This window comes from Geospiza fortis, unplaced genomic scaffold, assembly GCF_000277835.1.
Source record: "Geospiza fortis unplaced genomic scaffold, GeoFor_1.0 scaffold11, whole genome shotgun sequence".
NCBI lineage: Eukaryota > Metazoa > Chordata > Aves > Passeriformes > Thraupidae > Geospiza > Geospiza fortis.
This window is the reverse complement of record NW_005054304.1, coordinates 1,784,373-1,802,704: the sequence shown is the minus strand read 5'-3', so window position 1 is coordinate 1,802,704 and position 18,332 is coordinate 1,784,373. Positions and strand designations below refer to the sequence as shown.

At 38.9% G+C, this 18,332-nt stretch overlaps 1 protein-coding gene across 1 annotated transcript in view; it reads left to right on the top strand.

Annotated features, from left to right (window-relative positions):
* The window catches only part of DCLK2 (doublecortin like kinase 2), an 80,427-nt gene extending 63,792 nt beyond the window's left edge, over window positions 1–16,635 (top strand). The window contains exons 11-18 of the mRNA XM_005418203.2: window positions 2,456–2,575; window positions 4,303–4,449; window positions 6,653–6,786; window positions 8,064–8,141; window positions 9,256–9,352; window positions 10,788–10,868; window positions 11,635–11,751; window positions 15,256–16,635. Coding sequence (XP_005418260.1) covers window positions 2,456–2,575; window positions 4,303–4,449; window positions 6,653–6,786; window positions 8,064–8,141; window positions 9,256–9,352; window positions 10,788–10,868; window positions 11,635–11,751; window positions 15,256–15,468 — 987 coding nt within the window. The 3' untranslated portion in view covers window positions 15,469–16,635. The remainder of the gene's footprint in view (window positions 1–2,455; window positions 2,576–4,302; window positions 4,450–6,652; window positions 6,787–8,063; window positions 8,142–9,255; window positions 9,353–10,787; window positions 10,869–11,634; window positions 11,752–15,255) is intronic.
* The last annotated feature ends 1,697 nt before the right edge of the window (window positions 16,636–18,332 follow it).

Genomic DNA, 18,332 nt, shown 5'->3' with positions numbered 1-18,332 from the left:
TCCTTAAACAGAAACATTTTATGTGTGCAGATTTTAAACCATGTTTTAGATGCTAGGAGATGAGGTTTTCAGTTTACCTCATATTCTCCAGGTTTATGCAGAAAATTTAGAAAGGAAACATAACAATGTGCAGCCACAAGAAAAAGTGCTAGGATTGCCTTTCTGAGATTAAAATGTTGCAATTTCTTTAGCTGTGGAAAGGGTGACCCACTGTGTTCCACTGCAAACAAAATTTTTGGATGATGTGTACAGCTTGCAACTTTAGATGGTTTTTATTACTTGTCTGAGTCAGCTGCTTAGGTATCATAAATTGGAATGGTCTGGAGATAGATATTCTATTTTAAACAGTAGAGTTAAGAGGAATTTTCTATTTATCATTCTCCTTGCTTTAAAACATCTATAAAAAGATAAATCAACCCTATGGATGCACAGCTGCCCATTTTGAAAGGACCTATATCTGTAGAGCTAGAGACTGTTGGAAGATATTTTTACTTCTTAGGCCAGTGGCAGAATCATCCTGGAAGAATGGAAAGGAAATAATTAAATTTTGCTACAACTTATTCCTTCCTCGCTCAGTTCCACAGCCCTGCCTTAAAAGCACCCATCCAGCCCAAATTTGGATGATTCAAGTGTTGCTCACTGTTCCTTGATCTTGGATGTTCAGAAATTTGAATCCAATTGACTGTTTTCCACAAGTGGCTTAAATGCTCATTACACAATAATGTCTCTGTAAATGAATCATATTAATGTAGTCTGAGACATATATTGCACTATCCAGGAGAACACCATGAGAGTTTTGGAATTACTATTTCTTTCGTGGCAAAACATAGCAAACAGTGGAGTGGCTGAAAATAACTAGCTACATATTAGTCAACATTTTTTGAGGACAGTTGTTTAAGCAGTAGCTCAACAATATTCTGGAGCCTTTTAAAAAAATACTGTTTATTTTAAGTATTAATTATGCCTGAGCAGTTTAGTCAAGAAAGCACAGATAAAGCCATTGTGCCTTAGTTGTAATTAATGGGTGTAATAAATTTATTGTGTTCCCTGTTCTTTAGGTTGAGAAAGCTGTAATAACATTCTAGTTTTTGCTTGGACTCTTAATGTTAGTTTTGGACTTCCAGGCTTCCATCCCTGAGGCTTAGTATGCTGTGGCTGTTCACGTCTGTCTGGTGATGAGGTTCAGCATTGTGTTTAACAGAATTGCTTCCTGTTTGTCTGTTTTGTTTTCTCTCCAGCGCACTTTGCTTGGAGCAGGCATATGTTTGCTCAGAGTGACAATTGCTGCTCTTTCAAAGTGAATGTCAAAGGTGTGGTGTGTAACCCGTGTGTGCCGCACTGCTCTCTCACCACTCGAGATGCACACGTGGCATGTGGTTTCTGAGCTATGCAGCCACAGAAAGCTTTGGCAAAAGCACAATGCATCCATAAATAACCCCAGAAAAAGAAGGTGAAGTGGTGTAAGATCTCCAGGCACTGCCTACGCACAGTGGATCACATCTCCTCCTGATGCTCTGCTCACAAATGCATGAAGTGCATGCTCCTTATCAGTGCATTCAACATGGATAAGTTCCCAGTCCAGTGACATGATTTGTTCCCTGACAGGGTGGAAGGATACTCCTGTCTGATGCAAGCATTTTTTCTTATTTTGCAGAGAACCTAAATACAACATTCATATTTCAACATTTATAAAAGAAAACTAAAATAATTCTTCACATGGAAAGGACACATAATTTTTGTTTTGCTCTCCAGTGTTAAAATGTTCTAGAAAACAAAGCATTTGAAACTAATTTGTTCTCAAAAGCCATTACTTCCTCAGAAGCACAGGGAAGGGGAAATTGAACTCAGTCTGTATGCTGTTAAGCTGTTGGAGTCACAACAATTTAACTGAGCTACTACACATTTTGCAGATTGTAAATCTGAGTAGGAATATAAAATGAACCAAAATCCATAACCAAAGCACTTAGAATATTTTTTTTCTTGAATATACGCCACAACTTAAAAAAAAAAAATAAAGTCCTTGGATATAAATCCTAGGTAATCTGTCCTTGAGTAACCTCCACCAAATGAGAGGTGAAGGCTGGAGAGGATCAAGAACATGTTAACTGGTGATGAGGGGTGACAGATTCCAGTGATCCAGCTGGGGGCAGAAAGGTTCTGAACTTAATTTCACCTCATAATACCCACATAACAACATAACCTGCACTTCCTGAATTGCTGTCATGTTCTGGGGTCATTTTTGGAGATGCCCCATTTGTTATCTGTGTGAAATATATTTTAAATTAAATGTGGTCAGTGATGAAATACAAGTTAAGATCCAGCAACTGAAAATAACCATCTGCTATATAAATTAATCAGCAAAAAGGGTGCTCGCTGATCAAGTGATTGGCTGATCAAAGGAAAAGTGAATTGTCAAATCCATGTTTCAGATAAACTTCTGTCCTCTTCTGAACAGGAACACCTGATTGAAAATGAAGTGTCTATTCTGCGCCGAGTGAAGCACCCAAACATCATCATGCTCATAGAGGAGATGGACACCCCCTCAGAGCTCTACCTGGTGATGGAGCTGGTCAAGGTAAGGCTCAGGGGCTTTATTTTTCTTCTTTGAATTCTCTGTGTTAGTGTGAAATCTGAGCAGTATCTGGAAACGCTAAGATCTTGGGAGACATAATCAAATAAGGTTTCAGTGGCAACCTGCATTTTTAAATCATAAAAATACACCTGTCACACAATTATATGAATGGGATTTCTCTCTCTTCAGTTGTAATTTGACTATTAACACAGATTTGAGGTAATTTTGCAATGTGCAGTCTAGAGAGAAGTGGATAGTGGGTTTTATATCTTGCCTACAATATACAGGTGTGATAGTGGTATGGATTTACTGACAAATTTCACTATTCTCATTATTTAATAAATTGATTTCAAGAAATGAACTCTCTGTAATGAATTTATCTTAATAGATAAGACAAATAGATTAAACTCAAGCGATTTTTATCCTAGAAAACCCAAACTCAAAAGATCTCACCCAATTTGCTTGTATCAAACAGTTCACCAGAGAACAGATGTTGCTTTCATACATGTATGGAGAAAACACAAATATTCTTTTTGCTGTCACCTTGTGAGCCAAATACATGAGTAGTATCAGGTTCTGCTCCTGCATTCTCTTGTCTGAGTTCTGTACCTGCACAGCAACACTGCACATCAGCTTGATTGGCATGTCAGATACAAATAACATGCAGCAAAAGCAGTAGGAGCACTGCTCATTTTTTGAGGAACACTTTTTATTTCTGACGGAGGCACTGTTACATTCAGGACTCAAGAATGGTTGCCAGACTGGGAAACCTCTAAAGTGTGTAGTTGTTGAATACATAATTTCTATAGCCCACTCATCTTTCCTCCTTTCTAGAAGCTATTTTAATACCCTATAGGCTTTTTGGGGTTTCAAGACAGTATTTTTTTAGTATTTTAATTCACCACCATCTTGGCCTATATTTCCTGAATTGCTGCTTCTCTTTGGTGTGCATTGAAATGCTTGGAATGCCACCCACAGCTCAGACAGATCACTCCTACAGGGGTATCCAGGGAAACCATCATGGAGACACCCACATGACATTTGTTGTAATGACTGAAAATGCCCCCTCAGTAACTCACTCACATGTTGCTGTGTATTCCCAGGGGAATAGGGCATCCATAACCAGAGCTTGACACATTCAGAAGTCACCTGGAGGTTCTGCACTTTGATGCATTTCAATCAGTGGATTCATTTATGTTGGAATGTGTTTATCCTTTTTTCCCTCTTCAGCAATATTTATTTGGTATTTCTTGCAATAACTCCAGAAATTTGAATTTGCTGAATATTTGTTAGCTAGGGTTTTTTTAATTATTATTGGGCTAATTTATTTTAGGCTTTACTCAAAATCAGGGCTGTTTTTCAATATGCTGAATATACTGATAAGATGAAGAAAAGGGATGCTATATGCCTGTACCTGTAGGTAATATAAATGAGTGATCAAAGGTAGGAAGATCAATAGAAAAAAAATCTGTGATTTACCCAAGCTTGGACACCAGAAGCCTGGAGTACAGTTAAGAATTTAATGCAGATGACTGAAGTCCCAGTCTAGTGTCTTGGTGACAAGATCATTTTTCTGCAAAAGTTTTTTGGGTTTTTTTTTTTTCTTCTGTTTAACAGGAATTTGAGCAAGTGTTTTGGAGGGAAGATTTTACATGTTTAGGGTTTGGGGTTTTTTTAACCAAATACCATCCTAATTATTTTTTAAACAATGATCTTTTTCCTTTCCATAGGGAGGAGACCTATTTGATGCCATCACTTCATCTACAAAATACACAGAGAGAGATGGGAGTGCCATGGTCTACAATTTAGCCAGTGCTCTCAAATACCTGCATGGTCTCAACATTGTGCACAGAGACATCAAACCAGAAAATCTTCTGGTATGTCCTAGTTATTTTCCAGTATTTTCTCTTATTTTGTTCTCATTAATGCAAATGCTTGTGTAGAAATGTCAAGGAGCACAGCAGAGAACAGCAGGCTTATTAATTTAGAATAAGTATGTATGAAGTAAATCTTTTGCCATGAGATAGCAATCACTGTAATGCAAGAGAGCTGTGCTCAAACCTGTCCTTAGACTTATCTTTATTTACAATTTGATTGGCTGCCTTTTGGATAAGCAGGAGTATTGTCTCACAAAACAGTGATTTTTAAAGCTATGCCAATGAATTATTTATCAGTTTGCAAGTGGGAGAAAGGTGGCCTGAGAGCATTTCTTCATTTCTTCAACAATCCTATGGTTACCAGCTGAAGCCAGCGGTTTTTTCCTTTCACTGTCATTGTAGGATCATCTTTCTGATGCTTTACCAGAATTCTGGCTGGGAATTAACCCTTTACATTTGTTTATTCTTTTCCTAAGCAACTGGCTACTTTTGTTTTCAGCAGAGACATAAAACAACTGTGCTACAAGAATTACCATGAAGTCTGCTTAGGGAACTACTTATTCCCCAGTCCACAGAGGGCATCATTCCCATTCTGTCCACAGACTGGGATCAGTGTGTGCTGTCTCACTTATCCACAGAGGTTACACTTGAGCATCACATATTGGATATTAAGTGTCACGCACTGCACAAACAGGGCCATAATCTCCCCTGCTTGAGACATTTCTTAAAAGTCTCTTGTGGTGTTTGTCAGTCTTGTTTAATGAGTTCGAACCGAGAGTAGGAGTCACAGCTTATCCCAGACTGGATTTTGAACAAGGACAGGGCTACAAGCTGAAAATATTTCCTAATTAATAGTCAATTCTTTCCCCAGTAATTCCACTGACAGTGTTTAGCAATTTAAATAAAGCCTCAAATAAATTAGATTGTTTAGCAAAAAGAAGCATGGGGGGAAGCTTCTCCTGGAAAATGTAGTCACAGCAACATGGCACTTGAGAGAGAAAATGAAGGTAGCAGTCTCATGTACTATTAGTGTATCTCCAAACACAGACAGTCCAAAGAAATTTTAAGCTCTCATTAGAGATTGAATCAGTTATAAATAGGCACAAATGCCCTTTCTGCCTAGAAAGCCTAAAGAGATTACTCAACAGATGCAAACCTTACTCACTGTGATTGACAGCAGCAGAATGTTGAGATAACATCCTGGTATTGAATATAAATGCAAATAATTCCCATCAACTGCTACCTGTAATTGCACATAGTTAGTTTTTTTTGCACAGGGTCATCCAGCCCATCTGGACGGGAATTACATTCCCTTTGCTAGTCATGCATTTAAAAAATGCAAACCCTAAGAGTAATAGCTGGTATGAAGGTGTTATATAAAGGAGAACAAGTGTTTCCATTACTGATATGAATTACACAGGGGAATGAAGAAAGGTATTGCAGTGCTCAGATGTTTGAGGAAGGCAAATAAATTCAGCCATTCAGGAGATCCTCCATTCTAGATGCCTTTGAAATCATGTTAATATAAACATTTTACTATAGGAGCAAAACTGAGATGAATTTATTAGGGGGATGTTTCCTTTGTGTTGGTCTGGTTTGGTTTATTCCTGACATCACTGTTGTATAGCACCTTTCTTATTAACTAAATTCAGCTTTTTTCATCAATAAAATGATTCAGTGCTAGATTGTTCATGGGCCTTTTGGTAAGGTGCAGTTGGGTCTGCACAGAAGCCCAAACTGAATTTGCCCAGACCAAGCACAGGGAAGACACTTCCTGATGAAATTGCCCAGTATGTTGGCTAGATTTATGCTAAGATAACAAGATGTTAAACAAATCTGATTGTAGCTGCCAGTCCCATTTTAAACTCTAGGTCCCAGTCAAATAAAAGTAGAGTATTCTATTTTCCTGAATATATTTAAAATTTCTCAACATTCAAGGACTGAGTTTTCTTTTCCACCTCTAGTTGCTCGAGGCTGTGTCATGGTCTGACTTACATAGCTGGCAGACAGCTCCATTGAAAATTTGCTCCAGCTTCAATCAGTGGGAATATATTTTTTTTTTTCTTCTTGCCCTGCAGGGCTGTGGAAATTACCTATTTTTCCCATCTTCTTGGTCTGGTGATGATGTTTTCCCAAAGAAATTAGAGGATATATAAATGCAGATGTTCTCCTCCTCATTCTGTGTTAATTTGTCTGATTTTAGGTGTGTGAATATTCAGATGGAACCAAGTCTTTGAAGCTTGGAGACTTTGGACTGGCGACGGTGGTGGAAGGCCCTTTGTACACTGTGTGTGGGACACCCACCTACGTGGCTCCAGAAATCATCGCAGAGACAGGGTGAGCATGACTGCCTACCACACAGGCCTGGTAACCACTCATTTTTGGCAGGTTGTAAGATCCAAATGCTCCGACAGGCTGTCCCTCTATTGTTTTGTAACCAAACCACCCAAGGGCACGACTCCCAGTTCATCCAAGAGGCCACCAGTATCCTTGCTCTGCCTGCTCCCAGAATTTGCCTTTGCCTCCTCTCCCGCCTTTCCAGAGCCAGCTCTGGTGCAGTGGAATCCATTTGTTTGTGCTCCCTGCCTCACCTCAGCATCCAGAGCCCACTGTACCACCTGTGGCAGCTGTTTGGGGAAAAAGAGACAGGTAAAACACAGTGTTTGCATTAGAAATGGAATAGTTTATACTGGAAGAGGCTGCAGAGGTCACCTAGCCTAAACCTGTTCTCAGGACAGTTCTGATTAGATTATGTTGATTCATGTGACCCTTTTGGGTGACACATCCTGTTTGATAACAATTGAACAACCCCATTATTCTGTATTTAACAGGTCATTGAATAAATACAGAAATAAATTTTGTAAAACGGTAAATTTTCACCAGTGGCAGATTTTCACAAGGCCTCTATCCTTTTAGACCTACAAGTTCTCCATTCCATGCTCTTGCCATAGCTGTGACTACTCTGAATTTCCTGATGGAGGGAGGTTTTGTTTGTGTTGTTTCACTCCTTGTTCAGTGCATTTGTTGCATTGAGAAACATTTCACAGCTGCAGTCAGCTCTGCTGTCAGAGGGCACCTCGTCTCCGTGCTTGAGGTTTTGACAAACTGAATCTACTGAATAGGAGAAAAGGCCTCTTTTTGACCTCCTGTGTTTTAATTTCTGTGCTTTAGAAGAAAAGTGCAGCTCTTCTTGCCCGTGTTGCTCACTGGAGAGGCTGGAGAATTGGTGTGTCTTGTTGCTTAGCAACACAGATAACCTTTGAGAGAGTTACTTCACTGTGGGGACTGAGAAAGCACATCCTTGTCTTTAACCATTAGTGGCTCTGAATGGGGAAATCTGGATACTGACTTGGATTTGAGTATATTCAGAAGACCCTGGAGAGCCCTGAGGTGGAGAAAAAAAAAAATCATAGAGTCATGGTTTCTTAAAGATTTTAAAGGTGTGAAGAAAACGATGCTCAGGCACAAAATAGATCACCCCATCAGCAGCAAGTAACTCAGCACAGATTCTCTTGCAATCCTGTCAGCATCATTTATTTTTGATTGGAATGTCTCTTTTTTGTTGTTGTTGTTGTTGTTAATTCAGCACAAGTAACACAGACTTTTTTCCTCAGGTATGGCTTAAAGGTGGACATTTGGGCTGCAGGTGTGATCACTTACATCCTGTTATGTGGATTTCCACCTTTTCGCAGGTGAGTGCCAAAGGGAAAACCAGCAAAAGCAATCAAGTTCTTTCAGAGCAAGTCTGACCTTCCTCCCTGAAGGAGGCATCCTTGGGAGAGGAAAAAAGCTGGATCAGATTGACGTGTTTTCCTCACAGATTCGTTCTTTTCTTTGCGTGGTTTTCACTTGTCCCTCATTTTAGGTTTTGGGATCAATTTTTTAAATCTGTTTTCCTACGGGGGCAGGTGTTTTCGTGCTGTGGGCGGGGGGTGCGAGGGCAGAGCCGCTTTTCCTTTTGTCTCCATGCGGATCCCGGCTCCGCCATCCGCGGGTGCGCGCTGCCCTCTGCCGTCGGCAGCGGCAAAACAGGAGAGGGGGAAATGTGCTCATCCCCCCTTTTCAACCTTGTTCGTCCTTTTGGGAAGTGAAAAACGAGCCGTGGGGTTTTTCTACTGAACATCTGTGGGTTTTTTTTTTTTTTTTTTTTTTTTTTTTTTTTGCCAGAGAATGAGAAGGAATTGGCACATTTTAACAGGGAATTCTGCTCTTAACATATAAATTACTAATGCCTGTTTGTTCATTTTTGCAGGAAAATACTTAACACAATAGGTTTAACTAAAACATCTCACTGAACAAAAATGTCATTTTATATATATTTATTATATATTTTAAATAAATATATTTAAAATAAATATATATATATTACGTATTTATTTTATTTATTTTATGTATTTATTTTATATATACATTGTTGATGGAAAAAATATTCGTTCACATATTTGGGTTTTTCATGTCGTTATTTCACGTTTAAAGCTGAAAATGTGTTTTGAAAGATACACTGTGCAAGAAACTGTATTCTTTGATTAGAGTTTTAAGGGAGGGTACAGAGAATGTCCATATCATGCTAGTAGAACCAGATCATAAGTGAGATTAATAAATGTGTGTTAACTATGCAGCCCCTATTCCAGTGGAAAAGTTACCTCAATGTATTGTCTCAGAAAAGCTATCACTGCATAAACTTGCAAATTATGCATTTCTAGTAGTTATTAACATAATTTTTGTTCCATCCCCAAATCAAGCTAAAATTCCCATGACAAATTGGCTTTTTCTCTCATAATGTTTTTCATTACTGCTGTTTTACAGTGAGAACAACCTTCAGGAAGACCTCTTTGATCAGATACTTGTGGGGAAGCTGGAATTTCCCTCTCCCTACTGGGATAACATCACTGATTCAGCAAAGGTACTGATACTTTTTCCCACCTGAACCAACATTTCTGAGAAGCTCCTGTGCAGCCTGTGCTCAGCTGGGAAGGCAGCCTGGAAGATGCAGAGCAGCCCAGTGCCCCAGCTGTGCCTTTTCAGTGGGTTTAGCTGAACTGTGCTTGATGAAAGCTCAGGTGTTTCAGGCTGCCATGGCTGCATTCAGGGAACGTCACACCATGCCCAGCTCACTTCATGACGCACTTTACAGCAGGTTCAGTGCTTCAGCTACAAAATAAATGTGCCCCTGAATTTTTCCCTCTTGTCACTCTTTAAAAAAGAGTGACAAGTAAAAAATTATTGCTCTGTGGATTGGTTGCAGTAGGCATTTTTTCCTATTTTTATTTGAGACATTTATTAGAGCTTTTCAAGAGGTACAGCCATGGCTAATTGCCACTGCCAGCCGTTCTTCTGTGATCACTGCAGTTTTGTTTAAATTGATTGTGTCTGTAGGACAAAGATTCAAGTTGTAAGCCCCACTTCTCAGGTTAATTCACTAAAGTGCTCTGAATAATATCTGAGGACTCAGTAACAAGTGGAGGTGGTTTTTTATCTGGCCAATGAGAAGCTGAATTTTTTTCTGCATTTTTTATGCATTTCCCAATGGGGGTTTATCCATTTACCAATACTTCCCAAGTCCCAGTCGTCTCACAAATTTCCAGACATGCCTTCTGAACAAACAATTTTGGTATTCAAGGTGATGTCTCACTTCAAACTTCCACAGACTAAAGAACTTGGCTGGTTGGGAAAGCTCTCAGGTGTGTTGTTATCACCTGCTTGAAGAAACCATTTCCCAAAACTGAAGCAATGGACAGTGCCCTTGAAATAATCTTGATAAAAATATGAAGACTGATAATTTGGAGGCTATAAAAGGTTTTTTGAGGGAGGGACTTGGCTCAATGTCTTTTATTCTTCTGCAGCAACACAGAAGAGAACAGTTTCAAATAATTTCATCAGTTTCTTGACTTTCAGGTGCAGATTCTTGTCTCTGATTTGTGGTTTTTTTTATGTAATGTTACTGAGTGCATGTGCACTGCCCAGAGAGGATCTCATCTCGCCCAGGTTTGTTTTTGTTCTGGTCATGTGCATGAATATATAGAGAACAAAGTGGAACATTAGAGCTGATTTTTTTAACATTTCTCTTTCATTTGTTTTCAATAGACTCAGTGAAACATGAGTACAGTGAAGAAGCTGGTAGCAAACACATTGCCTTGCAGACTCTTAATCCTAAAGGGCAAATTTAAGTTCCATTTAAGTCACTCTGGTATCACTGCTTCTGGTATCAGCTGAGGTTAATTTTTTCCATCCAGGTATCAAGAACATTGCACTGAGAAGAACTTGGTGCAATATTATTTTCTGTTTTAATATCCTTTCCCATGCCCTTCAAACTCCTCTTTTTTTCTTTTTCCATGAAGGAGTTAATCAGCCTGATGCTACATGTGAATGCTGAAGCCCGGTACACAGCAGCACAGATCCTAAGCCATCCCTGGGTGTCAGTGAGTAAATCACATTTCACTTGTCTCTATTTTGACATTAAACCTGTAAATCTAACCATTAACCTGCACTGTTCAGAAGCAGCAGTACAATTAGCAAATATAACACCTAATTTACCACAGACACTAAGCTGATGCCTGCCAGGTCCTTCATCTTCTCAGGCAGCAGCAAAGGGGAACACCAGAGTGCATTGCTTATTGATTTAAAATCAATTAATTATTAATAAGTACTAGGTTTACATGGAGACAGTCAATGCTTATTTTCAGGCATGTTCTAAAAGAGGGACTGAATTCAATCTGTGGAGTTCCCTGACACAAGAGAAAACAACTATTAACAAGTGTATCAATGGATAACAGCTCCTCTCAAGCGTATTTATGACACTTGATAACACCTCCAGACTTAGGACATGATGGGCCATTTAAAGTGGTGATGAGAAAGAAATCAAAGTGAAAATATGCTTTTCATTTTTAAGATTATTTCAAGTATGTTATTTTTAACTTGCTTGAATCAAACCTGCAGCTTATAATTGTGGGACAAATCAATGCACTGAAGTGTCACATGTCATTTTAAGAAATAGAAGTTCATTCATAAAACAGTGAGTGATTGCTCTGTTCCCTTCCTCTGGAATTCTCTCTCATGTAGCAGAGTGTGTTCACTTTTGGACTGCCTGTCTGAATATTCACTATTCATTAAAAAGCAGAAAATACCTGATGATAAAACACTTTTTGTTTTTTCCCTAACTTGAATATTGTGTTCTTTCTTATGCAGGATGATGCTTCCCAGGAGAATAATATGCAAGCTGAAGTAACAGGTAAACTGAAGCAGCACTTTAATAACACCCTACCCAAGCAAAATAACACATCTGCTGGGGTTTCTGTCATCATGGTAAGAGAAATGAACATTTCTATGCATTAATAGTATACTCTCCATATTTTCCTGACAGTGCTCTATGAGCACGTGTGGTGCAAGAATAGCAAACCCAAAACTAGAAGATTCTCTAATTCTAGCCTTTATTGATGTTTAATGTAGATTGTCTCATCATTGCTTGAGAGCAACCAAGTCTATCAGTGTGCTGCCCAAGAGATAAAAATGAGCTTTCAAACAGAACCATGTGAACGCTAAGTAGGTGTATGTTAAAATGAAGCTTATTAACAATTTGAAATCTTTCATTATAAAAACAGAGAGTTTTTCTATCTTACTGCCCACCTAGTTAAGTAGGGTCTACCTCTGTGCCTGACCAAGTATTGCTTCATCTTGAGCATAGTGTTGTTCAATACTACCTCTGCTAGGAAACCAGGCTCCATTCCAGAAACTTCCTTCCTTCCTGATCTTACCAGGGCCCATCCTTGTCTGATGCAAGGATGGACACTGCACACAAAATCTATCTTCAGTAATTTAAAGAAAGTAAAACCATCCATGGTAACATAACAGGGACTTCCACCCTCACCCTCCCATTAGTATTAATTACTTTCAAAGGCCAGACCACTTATGTTAACAAGAATAATTGTTTTAATCATCTGAGAACCAGTAAATTTAAATAAAATGTTTCTGCCTACATCTCTGTCTTTGCAAATACATTTATGCGAGTTAAATAGGCAAAGAATTTAAATGTAGGAAAAGCGATAACATAAAAATAAGTCAGGAAATGGATTTCAGGTTCATGCTCTTGTCTACATTTCATTTGACAGTTTGACTTGACAGTTTGAGAGGGACTTCAGAGCTTCATTCTTTATACTGTTGAGACTATGGATAAGCCTGAAGCTGAAAACTGGTATAAAATGCACTTTATGTAATAAGAGCAATTTTAATTCTAACTCTCAGCCCCTCTCCAACTTGCATGCCACTTAAGCCTGTCTCAGATCTCTGACACAGCGTAGCTTTGGCTTCCTATTGGTGTGAGTTTTTTCTGTTAGCTACTGACACTCCTTCAGCCAGGAAAGTTCACCTCATTTTACCTTTTCCTGCTTTATTTCCTTCTAACAGGTATGGAAGGATGTAAATGCATAATTATTAATTGCTGAATGCAGCTCCCAGTTAATGCTGAAAGGAAAAGTAAAATCTTGCTCAAAACACTGTGATCTAATGAGGATTAAGCCCCCAATTTGTTATTCTTGCCCTGGTTTACCTTGAGCATTGAAATTTAGTTACCTTTGTGTTCAGAAGTTCTTCACTTGCTCCAGCACTCATTGCTTACCAACATTCAGCTTCAGACAAGCACACTTTGTGACTCTCACTGTGTATTGCAGTGCATTGCTCTCTCAGTCCACCTGTACATTCCCTGGAGCCCCTTTAGCATCACCTCATTCCAACACTGTCACCTGGCCCATGCAGATAATACCATCCTGTGGCAGATAAGTAAAACTGCACATCCCCAGTTCAGTGTCCTTGCACAGGAGGCTCCTGCTGCCCCCAAAAGCATGTTGCTCTTAATTCATTACTGATTTTTTTTTGGTCAATTAAGAAATGTTCTGTAAATCTAAATTTGTTGCAATTGTGTTAGTTCTGCTTAAAGTAAGTCTAGTTTCTGTCCCTTGCTTTCTTCCTTTTTTCCTCCTTTCCCAATGCCTGCATTGCTTTCCTCTGAGTAGGTCCAAGGCAATGGTACGTACTAACGGCGATGCTTTGTTCTGCTGCACAAAAAGTACATGGTCTCCATTTGTAACAAGAAAGGAGAAATAACTAAGCCAGTCTGAAGTGGAAAAAGCTGTACAGCCACACCAAACCAGCAAAGGAACACCTTTTAAACACTTAGGAAAAAATAGTTCTGTCTTGAGTGATGCATATCTGAAATAGGCTAAGCAAACACCAATACAACAATCTTTTACTTCCTCAGACATGTCTTGGTTTATTCTCCTGGCAGTCACTTTCTGCATGTCTATATCCATTTTGTATCTAAAAACAGCTAGAAAAAGATGAGAACCTTTTGAAGACAGAAGCAAAAAACTAAACATTGTTTCTATTTAAAATTGACACTTCTTTTAGAGACAGACAAGTGATAATCAGTCCTAGATAAATAAAAAACATTCTTGCTTAGCAACAGTAAAACTGAAAAGAAAACCCTGAACTCCATTACATAGAACTGTATGGCTGCTATGAGGACAGCACAGGAGAAAATCACTGTCAGCATGAACTGAAAGCATGTCCTTCCCCTTTTAAATAACTTTACCTGCCACTGAAATAGCAGAAACCCCTATTTACAACCTTTTCCAGTAAGAAAAAAGGCAATGCAATGGTGCCTTGATAATGATAAAACTCCTGTAGACCATCACTAATCTCAAAAGATCAGACCCAATTCAGCTGCTCCTTTCCTTGCATGCTCCCTTTGCAGTGTTGATTGTCAGTAGCAGAAACTCAGCTGTGGACTATGGAATTTTCTCCTTGTACCTCTCTATGTAGGGAGGCTAGTGATATAACTTGAGTTTAAAAAAAAAACCAACAAAACAACAACAAAAAAGAGGGTAAGTACCTTGTATCTGCTGTCCTTGATGACTTTGATACAATAAACACATCTGAAAAAAAATGAACCCTGCTAAATTTGACTTGTCTCAGAAAGTTATTTCAGTATTAAATACTTCAGTGAATAGTGTATTAGTCAAACCCAACTAAAAACACATAAATTTTCACATTAGTAAAGTAAGTCAAATCAAAAGATTAAATTTTTGAGGAAAAGGCAAAGTACCTGACCTTTACAATTAGCACATATTTTTGAGGGTATGGAAATTGTTGTCTTCAGCAGATGTACCACATACTCCAGATAATCGACCTATTCACCATGGAATTCTGAGTTTTCATTCCAACCTGTTGCTCCTTCTCCTGTAAACTCATTTTTAAGTACAGAATTCAGAAATTATGCCTTTTTGCAACCATGTGAGGTCATTTTCCTACTCTCACCACTAAGCAGAAAAGCAGGCCCTTTTTTTGAAAAAAGAAAAAAATGTTATGTCACCTTCCCCAGGGGCTCCTCTTCTGTACAATGTGGTTTGTTACAGAATTGTACCACTGAGTTCTCAGTAAGCATCACCTGATTCCTTGTGTCTGCAAAAACAGGTACATAAATTTTGCTAATAGTTACTATGACAAGTTCCTTCTCTATCACAACCACTCATGCCATCTTTTTTTCCACATCAGACTTGCAAGACAAAAATTTTAAACCTGCAATGTCATGGCAAGCATCCATCTGGAAGAGAAGTTTTCCTTACATTTCCTAAAGTCAGCATCACAAAAATTATACAATTCATTATATAAAAAATTTCTAATGTTATTTCTCCTTTTTCATCCTGGCTGTATTGCATGCAGTTCATGTCTTGTAGATTGTTTTAACCCTTAAGACAAGCCTGTATTTAAGTGTTGTTTCATGTTTTGCCTTGGGTTTGTTTTGTTTGTTTGTAGAACACAGCTCTAGATAAAGAGAGTCAGATTTTCTGCAGCAAGCGCTGTCAGGACTCTGGTAGAGCTGGAATGGAGAAAATTTCTGCAATTGCTGCTGCAGCTGCTGATCCTCGTGTGGCTGGGTCCGAGCCCCTCCTCCCTGCTGCTCCTGAGCCACACCGGTCCCCCACGCTGCCTCCTCCCGAGCTTGCTGGGGATCAGCCTGGTGCGTAGGACTGGGGAAAACAAATCCAACTGAAGCTCCCCACACTCTGGCCACAGTTTTCTTCATTTCCCATGACTGTTTTCAGTTTGTGAGCACCTCTCATAGCAAGCCCCAGCCAGGTCTGATCCTCTGTCTCACAGGGGGTGAACGAACCACATCTTGGGAAGAGCAGTAGGGGAAAGACTCCAGGAATGTTAGGTGGTTTTTTAAGTTCTCTGTGTCAATAATTAACTCCATTTCAAACAGCCTTGGGCTCTAGATAGACTAACTTATGGTGTAGCTAACCATATTTTTATATGAGCAGTGAGGAGGGGAACAGTTACCTGGCCTCACATCCACCAGCAGGCCCTGTTCTGTTCTTCTGATGGGAATTTTCAGAAAAGTGGGAGAGGCAGACAAGGGAAGAAAATTTCTATTTGCCTTCTATTCCAATGCCTCTATTTTTAGCCAAGTTTCTACTAAACTTGAAGAGGCAAATTTTCACAAAGAATTTTTTAGTGGACTAACTGTAAAATATCCTGAGACAAACATTTGAAGATAGAGAGGGAAGGATGGTTGTTTTCCATCAAGTCTGTTATCTGACTTGCAGGCAGGGTAGTGTTTAGATAATATGAATTTAAATAAAGTAACTTGGGATGTAAACATGAGCAGTGGACGTTTATTTGTTACAAAGACTGGAGTGAAGGAAGCCTTTTTGCTTTGCCATTTTTTATCCTAACCACAAGTGTCCCATCCACACCTTTCTCCAGGGTCAGACTACCTGTTAGATTAAAAAAAAAAAAATTACTTTGGGCCTGTGAAGGGAAAGCCTGCTGCATGTTATCCAAGCTATGATGAGCTGAGCAGCTCCTAATTCTAGGACATGCTGATAGAGGAGCTGCCATGCATAGCCATCAGAGGTTTGTCAGTGCTATCCCCCTATTGACCTGGTGCAGGCACTGGAAACCAGGATTGGGAAGCAGCTCTCCTTAATCTGCAGTCACAAAATAGACGAGGTTTTCTCTTTGCCATAATGCTTAGTTCAATAGAGTATGTATTCGGCTTAATCCTTTTCCTTTGCTCGTTCTTATGAATTGGTCATAGTTCATTTTTTCTCTTAGCTATACTTTCTACTAGAATTGTAAAAGAAAGACCTGCAATAAACTTTCTTCATTAAAAAAAACAGAACACAAAAAGTCATTCCTTTCTTTGAGAGCTCAGTTATTTTGTCAGTGACACTTGTCTTATTCTCCCTGGAGAGACTGAACAATTAAATGCCTACCAAAAAAATTTAATAGAATGAATTTGAGGGATTCCCATAAACTTCATTATTTTAAAGTTCATTGCTTCCTATGAAAGCCATGATTAAACATGGTTGTTTTACCTTTTGAAGAGCACTTAAAGATCAGAAAGTGCCAAGTGAGAACTTAAGGCCATGACAGCTGAAAGATGTGCAACATCCTGGCAAGAAAATGGAATTAAAGGTAGGAAAACATGGCGTGTCTTAAATTATGATAAAAAGGTTGGGCTACAACCAATCCTTGCTAATTAACTTTGTTGTGGGTTCCTTGGAGTGAGTTCAATATACTTGAAGAGTTATGGGAATAGTCTTTCTGTAAAATAATTTGGTTTTTGGTACAGTGCAAAAAGATGAAGCTATTACTCCAACCTTAATCATAAGAGAAACTTCTGATTCAGATTCTGGTGAGAGTCTGTAGCTGGCTGCCTGTGTGGCTGGTGATTTCTGCAACAAGTCTCAGACTCAGCCAAAGAAAGGATGTGGAATTTCAGGTGGAGCAGGCTAACCACCCCCCCCAGCAAAGACAGGGAGCCTCCAAAAGAGCAGAACAGACAGATCAGCAGAGAGGGAGCAACAAGCAAATAATGAATGCTGGTTAAGTTCTGTTTTTTCTCAGAGGATGGATTCAGCTATGAAGAAAAAAAAAACTGCCATGGATTGGCAAGGATTTCCAACAAGTTGTGTTGCACAAATAATTATGTATCTATAACAGAAGGGATCATCACTTGCCTGGTGAACAGCTGCCAGCTCTAACTGCTACCTTGTCTCATGGAAGAAGAAAGTAAAGAGACATACTCTGAATTCATGTCCCTAACTTCATGACTGATCAACATCTAAACAGTCTTTTTTGATTCACAGAGCAGAGGCAGGTTCCAAAATGCCTATTTAAAAATGGTGATGACAGCTGGAAAATATAATCATATGGCTAACGCTTAGACAAAAACAGGATAGCTGGGAAAGTCCCCAACTCTTTGTGTAAACTTAGCAACATTATAGCACTACTCCATGCCTTAAATACTTCCACAAAAGTTCGGTCTGTGCATAGGTGCAGGAGATACCACACTTTAACATAAAAATAAAATAAAGATGTGTTGCTTAACACTAAAACACTTAATGAAGCCGCCTAAGCATCACATTTGGTTGTTTACCTGCTGCACTTTCATTTTGTCCTTCTCTTGTTGTAGAACCACTGGCTGCTGCTGGAAGAAGGCAAAAATAGTTCTGGTTCACAATTTTTTTTCCTGTTACAAAGGGAAAGAAACTATTATAGAAACTGAAAACAAGTTACACGTTTTTTAGAAAGAACTGTTACAAACACTCCATAGTGACAGCTCTACTGCTACCATGCCTACATTTAAAAAAATAATTATTAATTTTTTTTTTAAATACCCTAATCTTTCTAGGTCCTTTGAAAGTGAGTAGTTGTTCACAAAAGTCCAATGAGCCATTCCTGCATTTCTAGATTTAAAGTCCCAGGACTGAATCCTCTCCTGCCATAGATCAGCCCAACACTACATCCACTGATTGATTCCCATCAATATTTACCCTTGCAGACAATTACCCCCTTCTGGAACAAAAAAAAAAATATTTAAA